Source organism: Prionailurus viverrinus, chromosome F1 (assembly GCF_022837055.1).
Source record: "Prionailurus viverrinus isolate Anna chromosome F1, UM_Priviv_1.0, whole genome shotgun sequence".
Classification (NCBI taxonomy): Eukaryota; Metazoa; Chordata; class Mammalia; order Carnivora; family Felidae; genus Prionailurus; species Prionailurus viverrinus.
In genome coordinates this window covers 45,927,253-45,936,432 of record NC_062577.1, presented here as the reverse complement: position 1 = coordinate 45,936,432, position 9,180 = coordinate 45,927,253, and the positions used below count along the sequence as shown (strand labels likewise).

Genomic DNA, 9,180 nt, shown 5'->3' with positions numbered 1-9,180 from the left:
GGGGGGGGGGGGGGGGGGGGGGGGTAGGGGAGAAGACGGCGAGCGTCCCCGCCGGGCCCGCAGCCAACTTTGGCTCCCTGCCGTCGCCGGGGGCCGCCACCGCAAGACGAAGGTCGCTGCGAAAGGTCTTTGATCCCACACCAAACCCCGCAACCGCCGCGTCTGGCCCGAGTGCGCACGAAGCCAGGGCCGTAGACGTCAGCAGGCCTCGCTTCCAGACCCTTCGCGGGCCACCCGGCCTGCCACAGGCCGGGGCTGCCCCCGCCCCCTGCCCGTCTGCAGCCGGCCAATCGGTGCCCGCTGAAGGCGGGACCGGAGGCGTGAGGCCCCGCCCCCTCGCCTCACCTCCTATAACCGCGGCGGCGCGCGCCCGGCCGCACACAGCAGCGGCCCCAGCAGGAGGAGGAGAATGCAAAGTGCCATGTTCCTGGCTGTCCAGCACGACTGCGGATCCATGGACAAGAGCGCAGGCAACAGCCCCAAGAGCGAGGAGAAGAGGGGGAAAATGAAGCGGACCCTGTGAGTACGGCTTTCTTCTCTCTCCCACCCCCCGCTGCGGACCTAGCTCTGCGGGTCTGCTGCAAACGCGACACATTCGGGCTCGGTTTTGGCATGTGAAACTATGAAACCTTTGCCTCTGCAGGAAAAAATATATTTTTTTCCATATATATGTATGGGAAAGGTCAATTTGCTAAGTAAGGTTAAATCTGTGTGTTATGTGCCGATTTTGTGACGTGAGCGAAGGACTCTCGGGTAGTTTAGCAACTGAAAAAAATATTCTTGATACGGAGACAGTGGTAGATGTGCCTAAGAAATTGCGAGCTGGCTTTTTGTCCCCTGAATTTAAAATAACATCAGACAATCCTGCAGCTGAAGTGCATCCCCAGCATTGGTACCTTGCGTTGTATGTTTTGATCAGCTTGTGGGATGGAGATATTTCGGCTGGTTCTGAATATTTTCGTTTTAAAATCGTTTTTGTTTTTTAAAATTAAACGGCATATCATTCAGGAACGTCGGTGGAGCATGCATCATCTGCTTAAAATGAGTGCTGTGGTGGGAGTAGGGGGCTCAGTCTCTCTCTCTTTGTCTCTCTCTCACACACACCCACCCACCCACCTCACTGCGTCTAGTGTGGTCCTGGGCCTCCTGCTCCAAGGGTAGGAGGGAAATGAGTACCCGCTGGCTCCAGGCAGTTTCATCAAGTGTGAAATGTCTCAGAATTGTAATTAAGGCTGCAGAAAAACTACTGCCTTTTGTGGGCCAGAAATAGCGTCTGCCATTTGAAGTATGCAAACTAAATTCATTTAAATACCCTAGTAATTTTAGGTAGTTTTATCCTCAGTTATAAAAGTAGTATTTATGTTCAAATGCATGAATGAAAGCAATTGTGTTCAGTGCATAGGTGCTAGGTTTAAATGTTAAATGAGTGAGACCGACTTGAAGAGGTCTTATTTTGTCTTATTTAGTTGGTCGCTACTGAGTGACTTTATTTGGTAAAAATGCCTTCAGCTGCAGGAGCAATTTCAAATGTTAGGTTTGTTTGTTTGTTTGTTTTTTAAGATTAAAAGATTGGAAGACCCGTTTGAGCTACTTCTTGCAAAACTCATCCTCTCCTGGGAAGCCCAAAAATGGCAAGAAAAGCAAACAGCAAACCTTCATCAAGTAAGTTGAAAGTCTTATACTTGCCAATGTGAACAGCGAGCTGCTGAACTGGACAGGGGAAGTGTGAAGTGCACAAGCTGATGCAAACCTTCTTTTGCAGGCCTTCCCCTGAGGAAGCACAACTGTGGTCGGAAGCATTTGATGAGCTGCTAGCCAGTAAATGTAAGTTAACCTGTTGAATTTGATCTACTTCAGGTATCACAAGAGCCTAGAAAGGTGCTCACATGACAGAAGAGCAGATTGCCCAAGGGGAATTCAACGTTACAATCACTAGTACTATAAGGCCTATCCTTCTCCTTCATTTCTATTTAACCATGGGCAAGTGTGGTTTATTCACTTTACATAAATCAGCCTAGATTGTACTGGCAGCGGGTCTTCCTTAAGGTTGAATCAGCGTTTCCATTGCATGCAATGTTACCAGGAGGTTTAGTTCCCAGAGAATTTATGGCTCCCCTATAAATATTTACATTAACAGCAAAGTTATTTATATTCTTGTAGCAGTGTGCCAACTTAAGCATTTTGCCTACTAGAAATTTAGCTTTTAAAGATCTAAATTCTGAGGATTAGAGGCTGGAATGAAATGTAGAAAATTGCTATCATCCAGAAATAATAAAATATGGGCGGGGCGGGTGGAATGGTAGTTCTGGGAAACAAAATATAAGAGATTAATTGCTCACTCAATTCACATTCTGTGTGCTTTCTTCTCTGCGCCCCCCCCCCCCCCCCCAGATGGTCTTGCTGCATTCAGGGCTTTTTTAAAATCTGAATTTTGTGAAGAAAATATTGAATTCTGGCTGGCCTGTGAAGACTTCAAAAAAACCAAGTCACCCCAAAAGCTGTCCTCAAAAGCAAGAAAAATATATACTGATTTCATAGAAAAAGAAGCTCCAAAAGAGGTAAAGGGGAAAAAAGTTCTTCATTTCAGAGTATTTTTAACATTCTTAGCACCGAAACAGAAGACATAAAATTTAAGGGGTGGGGGGAGTAAAAATGTTTTTCACTTAATTCTTGTTTTCAGTTAGGTGAATTTAATTTCTTCAATGACTTGGCTAGTGAGGCTAATCACACATTATAGCTTTTCCTTTTTGTTTTCAAATATTAAACCGGTATCAATCTATAACTCTGAATATGGATTAAACCACTTTTTTTTTTTAAATTTCAGATAAACATAGACTTTCAAACCAAAACTCTGATTGCCCAAAATATACAAGAGGCTACAAGTGGCTGCTTTACAACTGCCCAGAAGAGAGTCTACAGCTTGATGGAGAACAACTCTTATCCTCGTTTCTTGGAGTCGGAATTCTACCAGGACTTGTGTAAAAAGCCACAGATCACCACAGAGTCCCATGCTACATGAGCTGAAAAAGGGAGCCCAAAAGTGGAGGACGTTTCATTTTTTTCCTAAGGGGACAGGCTGTGACCTGCCAAAAAGACTGACCTTGAATTTAGCCTGGGTGTTCAGGAAACATCACTCAGAACTATTGATTCAGAGTTAGATAGTGAATCAGGAAGCTGGTAACTGTCTAGGAGGAGCTTGTATTCTGACGGCTTCCATAGCCATGTCAGGAACACAGGGAGAAAGTGGTCTAAATGTGGTGTGTCTCACACTGGAAAGAGAGGAATGTGAGGCTAAAAGTTCTCATAAAAGGTATGATACGATACTGTTGGTCCAAGAGCATTTAAAATCAATAGATCTGGGATTATGTGGCCTTAGCTAGCTGGCTGTATATCTTTCCCTAAACCAGTCCATGTTACCACGTAGTGGTTTTAGTTTTAGTTATTTACGAGTAAGTAATATTAAAATGTTTACTGTGTGCAAGGGTGTTGAAGTTCTTATGACTACAGATCATCAGTACTGTTATCTCATATAACACTAAAACTGAAATGGTCTATGTTTGAATTGTTAAATGGTGTGTGTAATAGAATGAGTGTTGCTGTGTAGAAAACTACATTGTCCATTTTGAGTGCCAAAAATTGTCCTGAAGGCAGCTAAACTTTGACGTGGTCTTTGAATACTTTTAATAAATTAATTTTGATAATTAATGTCATTGAATATTTGGCTCAGATATAAGAGTTTTGTTTTTTGTTTTTTGTTTTTGTGGTTGGGGGGTTGGCTAAATTGGAAAAATGGCAGATACAAGGGACACTTCTTTCCAGTAAAGAGAGAGAGAGATCATAGGTGATGAGGTGATGTGCCTGTTCAATGAGAATTGACAGTGCTCAGAAATGAGAAGTGATAGGAGTATGTCTTCCCTGCAATTATCTCTTTTTTTAAACCTAATAAGCAGTATGTGGACCAAGAAAAGTCAGACCACCTCCTTAGAACCACCCTGGGATCAAAATTTCTAATATAATCTTGTAAAAAAAAAAATCAAGCTTCTTGCTAACAAAAGGCATGACCTTAAAGCCCTTCATGGGTATCTAGTAAAGGCCAGGTAAGTATCAAAAGTGAAATAATGTAATGGACACAAAACACCAGAATTATTCACATAACTCAGCTTCTCAAGTGAAAAAAAGAATCCAAAGAAGGTGAATATAGGCCTGCCTTTTTTATTTCCCTTGGTTCTGAGTGCCCCCCACAGGGTACTGGCATGAACTTCCAAGATGCATGCCTGCAACTGCTCACTTCCATGATTGATACAAAATCAAGACCTTCCTGATTCACCTGCCTTCATCTGGCCAGTAAAGAATCTGGTTAGGTTACTTTGTCAATGATGAAGGCAAGCACACTTTTGTTTCTTAAACTTAATCAAATGGTTATTTTAAAAAGGAATACACTTCTGTAGGCTTCTCTTCCAACCTCCTTGATCACAGCCTTAATTCTGGAAAGGTGTGAGAGCCCTCATCTTAGATTTGCAAAACCTGAGCTGAAGTAATAATTTCTCATAGCTTCATAATCTTGGGAGTCCTCATCTTCCCTGGTTCCTCAATTTATACCTTCCTGTCTTTCCCACTGCCTATGAGGTAGTAAGGGGCTTTAGAAATTGTAAAGTACCTATAAAAGCATTCTGATTTGCCAAAAGAAAAATTGACATGCCCCCCCCATAGTTTAAATATGGTTTTCATGGTGTTTGCACTAATTTTCATTTTAGCCAAAGTTTCTGGTACCAGCAGGCATTAGCTCCATGAAAGACTACCTCGTCCACTCCTTCGTCACCAGCAGCCAGGATAACACATAATAGGTGCTCTGTAAATAGTTGTTGAATAAATGAATGTGAGGGGTCATTGAAAGAGACATTTCTTAAGCAAATAAATATGTCATATCTGCACAAGCCTTTATTTGGAAAGGTTTTGGCCAACAGAGAAACTCAGCAGTCATGCCATATATTCAACTTGTCACCAAGTCCTATTTATTTTACCTCAAATATAGTTGTAGCCTGCTTTCCGTGGCCACCCTGATCAAAGATGCCAACACCTGATGCCTGCACAACTGTGATGGTCTCAACTCCCCTCATTCTTACCCGTACCCCCATGTGTCCCCTGCTTTTAAACTCTGGGAATTTTTTTCAAAACATAAGCCTGATCTTGTGTCTTCTTGCTTATAAACCCTTGACAGGTCTTCCAAACAATTAGAATTAAAGGTATTATCCCTAACATGGCCAAACCCCTTGCATGGTTTGACCCCTTCTTCCACTCCAACTTTGTCTTTGCCATGTTTCCCCAGCTCTCTCTGCTGGACACACTGGCTTACTTCTATTCCCTTGCAGATGCCTGCCTCTGGTCCCACAGGACCTTTGCACGTAATAGTCCCTCCGTGTGGAATGCAATTTTAGTTCTTATTCATCATTCATAGGTCAGTGCAATTGTCGCTTCCCCAGGGGTACCCTCCCTGACCTCCTTACCGAGGTCAGATCCCTTTTTAGGCATTCTCCTAGCACCAGGTTCTCTAATTTAGAGTCTTAATAAAGTTCTCATTAATTTGTATGATTATTTGATAATTCTCTGACTTCTCCCCCAGATTGTGGATAGCACAACTTGAGGGCTGTGTCTTTTTCTGCTCGTTGCTGAATCCCAACACTTGGCACCTTGCCTGGCACGCAGTGGAAGTTGAGTAAATCACTATTGACTAAATGAAGGAGTATTAAAAGGTCTTGTAAGCAAATTTTGGTGAAACAAGAAGTATCTACCAATGCACAAGGAAATAAATACAAGATTTTAAAAGGCCCATTGGCTCAAATGTGTGAAAATACCTGCAGAGTTTTTCCCTTGGCAAAAAGTAAAGACCTCTTACTCAGCAGGTTCTCTGTAACTTTTCGTCTCTAATTGAGGGAGACGCCAGATTATGGCAACAAAAAACAAAAGTTTTGACTTTTTCATGGCTGCTAAAAGCACAGGCTTTTTTCAGGTGGTATTTTCCAATGTTCTCTAGTGTGGAACAAACAGAAATAGATTTAAGATTGGAAGCCACATACCTCCACAAATAAATATTACTTAATGTTCCAGTTTCTCAGAGTTCATACATTTTGGATCTAGAGGCTATTTATTTTGATAATATTTCATACTTTCATATATTTTAACCTCAGGAGCATTTCTAACTACAGCAATTTCATGAGGAAAAAATAGAAGAAATTGTGTATTATCTGTCATGTGAGCACAGAGAGGCAATATATGAGTTTCAGTGAGATGGCTTAAAGCGATCACTCAAAATTTCATAGGAAATGGGGCTTTGGGAGAGGGTTGGTTTGTTTTACCACAATGTTTGATCAGTGCTGGCAATGAGTCTCTCACAGACGGGGATGCACTGTGCATTTGTACTAGGAAAGCCCCGTCCTATATCAGGCACCACCCTATTTCTAACTTTGTTTTCCTGTGTTATCCCAAAAACCCAAATAAAAAAGGAGGTAGTCTGACTTTATGGAGAACATGGCCACTATTAAACAGTGAGCTTTGACCTATACAGAGATTTCTGTGTGTTGCCTTAAATGCCTTTTGACAACTTTGGAAAACAAGTTTCTATGTTGTTGTCAATGGCAAAGAAATGAGGTTTATCTTGTTTTTGGCATTCTAGCTAAGGAGTAGCTTGGAGCTGCCTGAAGTGACAATAATAGACCAAAAGAGCTTCTACTGTGACCTGAAGAATGAGAAAAAAGAATCACCTTCAGGGTAAGAAGTACATGGTAGCCTAAGGTGATAGGATTAAACAAAGACCTGATTATTAACCATTTGGGGCCCATGATCCAGCATGACCAGACCACACTCTCTGTGGAGGATAAGGCCCAGGAAGGGTATAGAAGAATAGCCCAGGACCAGGTGATAGAGGGTTTTGAATATTAAAGGTTGGGATTTTATCCTGAGGCAATAAATATCCATCTCAATTAAAATGTATGAAAATGACTTGGGTGGCAATTTGGAAGATGAATCAGAGGCAGAGAGATGAGCTGGGAGAGAGTACCAATAGCCCAGACGAGAAATGCCACATGCCTAAACCAGGACAAAGCCACCAAATAAATAATTCAATGTGACAATAGCAGATTATACTACCAACTGTATGCAGAACACTACACCATAGAGAGAATAAATATAAAGACATGTAAGATATACAGCCTGTCCTCTGAGAGGCACTCATTAAACATCTCATGAGATAATATACAAAAGTTAAAACATAAGGTGGGCTATGACTGGTGATTCATTACCAAAATGCAAATACCTTTAGCTGGAATCAACCAAGAAACAAAGGAAAGGGGCATTTTTGATGAGGTTTAAAGAACACGTAGATCTAATAAGGATGAAGGGGCGGATATTCAGGATGGGAGAAACAGTGTAAACAAAGGGGAAAGCAAGATCAGATCTTGCGTTGTACTATGACATTTTTGCAGGCAGATATTTTTTGTGGGGGTGTATATTTGAAAGCTATTTTGTTGATTTGGTTTTTTGGCAACCATTTACGAAGGGTTTCTCTGGGTAAGGAAGATGTGAAGGAGTAAAAGCAATGGTCATCTACTGAGAAAGAAAGGAAGAGAAAGGCTGGAAGCTCAGGCTCAGAACTAAAAGCTGCACTTTATTTTTCTTAAAAACAGGTTTCAGTAAGATCATCAACCAGCCTAGTCATCAGGCTCAATGAAATCTTCCTTCAGGGTATCCCAGCCGAACTTACACACCGTGATCATCATTCTCGCAACCGGATCTGAGTAGACCTCAGGTTTTGGGTCCTGCTTCGAATTTACTCACTAGACTACCATGTGAACTTTGATGTCTTCATGATACTCTCACAACCAGATCTCTCTGGCATCTCCCAAAATCAAGGTAAACTCCAATACCTGAGCCTAAATCTTCTCCACTATTTGTTTTTTCTGCCCATCCTGTCTTATTTCTCACCACTGACCAGAAGCAATCTGTGCTGAATTTTCTTATTGTTCCTGAGATATATTATTTTTCTCCCATTATTAGATCAAATTGTTGCCCTTGCTTAGAACTGCTCTCCTTCAGTTAAACTTGACTCCTTTCTCAAGACGCAGATCAAGTTTCACCTGCGTGCAAGGTTGCCAAGGGTGTGTCCATCTTATCTGCCTACTAAATGGTTGATAACTGGACCATTTTGGTTTATTCTACTTGATTTTCAGAGTAACTACTAAGGTTCCAAACATGGAAGATAGTCCACATTGATCATTGATTGATTAACTGATTAGCCCAAGAATTAATTGATTGATTCACAAACTCTTCCATAAAAATGCATGCAGTGATCTAAATGATTTCATTTAAATTTGCTAAACTCACTTGCAAAAAAAGAGAAAAAATGTTCAAGAGTATGGAAAGCTTTTTAGTCTGGCTCTACATTTTTGCCTTGCAAATTTAAAGGAAAAAAAAAAACTAAACTATGTGGATCTTGGATAAGATCCTAACATCAGATTTTCTGGAGTCTCAAGTTAATCTGATATTTATATGGTTTAAAAAGTACACTGACCTATATGGAAGCTTCCCTTAGGAATGAGGCTTGTGTGTTTATTTGGCTGGTGTATATCTTAGACATGTACAGACGTCATATCAAAATCAAAATAAATGAAAAAGAGAGAAGGGCCAAATAGGAAAGTGAGAAGAAACTATTTGCTGCCGTCTGCTTTGGGATGAGAAGGAACTTGGTTTTCTTGGTTGTTTTCTATTTTAATGCATTTGCAGCATCCAGTCTCATAGGCCATTCTGCTTCCATCCCAAATCATTCTCTCAGTCTTTAGCTTTGGAATGCAACCACAAGTTTTCTACGATGAGTGCATTTTGAAACTGCAATATTGTAAAAGCTAAGAAAAGTATGCAGTTTATATGACCTGTGGTGAAGTCTGAGAAAAACCAGACATAAAGCTTTGGTTTAACAAACAGGTGGTGCTCAGTAGACCTTTGCCCTTCTTACAGGGAAGCTTATGACGTTAAGACTCCATTTGGCACAAACCAGTGCATTCTCATACAGAGTGATTTTACAGACGTGGCCATTGAGCATAGTAACCTCAGTGTCAGGACTTAAGCTCCACTCCTCCCTTATTTCTTCTACTTCTGTTTTCAGATTCCAGAACCTCACAAACCCTAAGC

At 41.3% G+C, this 9,180-nt stretch overlaps 1 protein-coding gene across 1 annotated transcript; it reads left to right on the top strand.

Annotated features, from left to right (window-relative positions):
• The first annotated feature begins 385 nt into the window (after positions 1-385).
• RGS2 (regulator of G protein signaling 2) lies at positions 386-3,715 on the top strand. The gene is made up of 5 exons (XM_047840069.1): positions 386-519; positions 1,561-1,662; positions 1,763-1,824; positions 2,392-2,558; positions 2,825-3,715. Exons 1-5 carry the CDS (start codon positions 410-412, stop codon positions 3,017-3,019), a joined length of 636 nt encoding a protein of 211 aa, XP_047696025.1. The 5' UTR covers positions 386-409; the 3' UTR covers positions 3,020-3,715.
• The last annotated feature ends 5,465 nt before the right edge of the window (positions 3,716-9,180 follow it).

Coding starts and splice junctions, on each gene's coding strand:
- RGS2 (XM_047840069.1), top strand. CDS start 410: ATGCAAAGTGCCATGTTCCTGGCTGTCCAGCACGACTGCGGATCCATG. Junction 1,663..1,762: donor AAACAGCAAACCTTCATCAA/GTAAGTTGAAAG, acceptor CTTCTTTTGCAG/GCCTTCCCCTGAGGAAGCAC. Junction 1,825..2,391: donor TGAGCTGCTAGCCAGTAAAT/GTAAGTTAACCT, acceptor CCCCCCCCCCAG/ATGGTCTTGCTGCATTCAGG.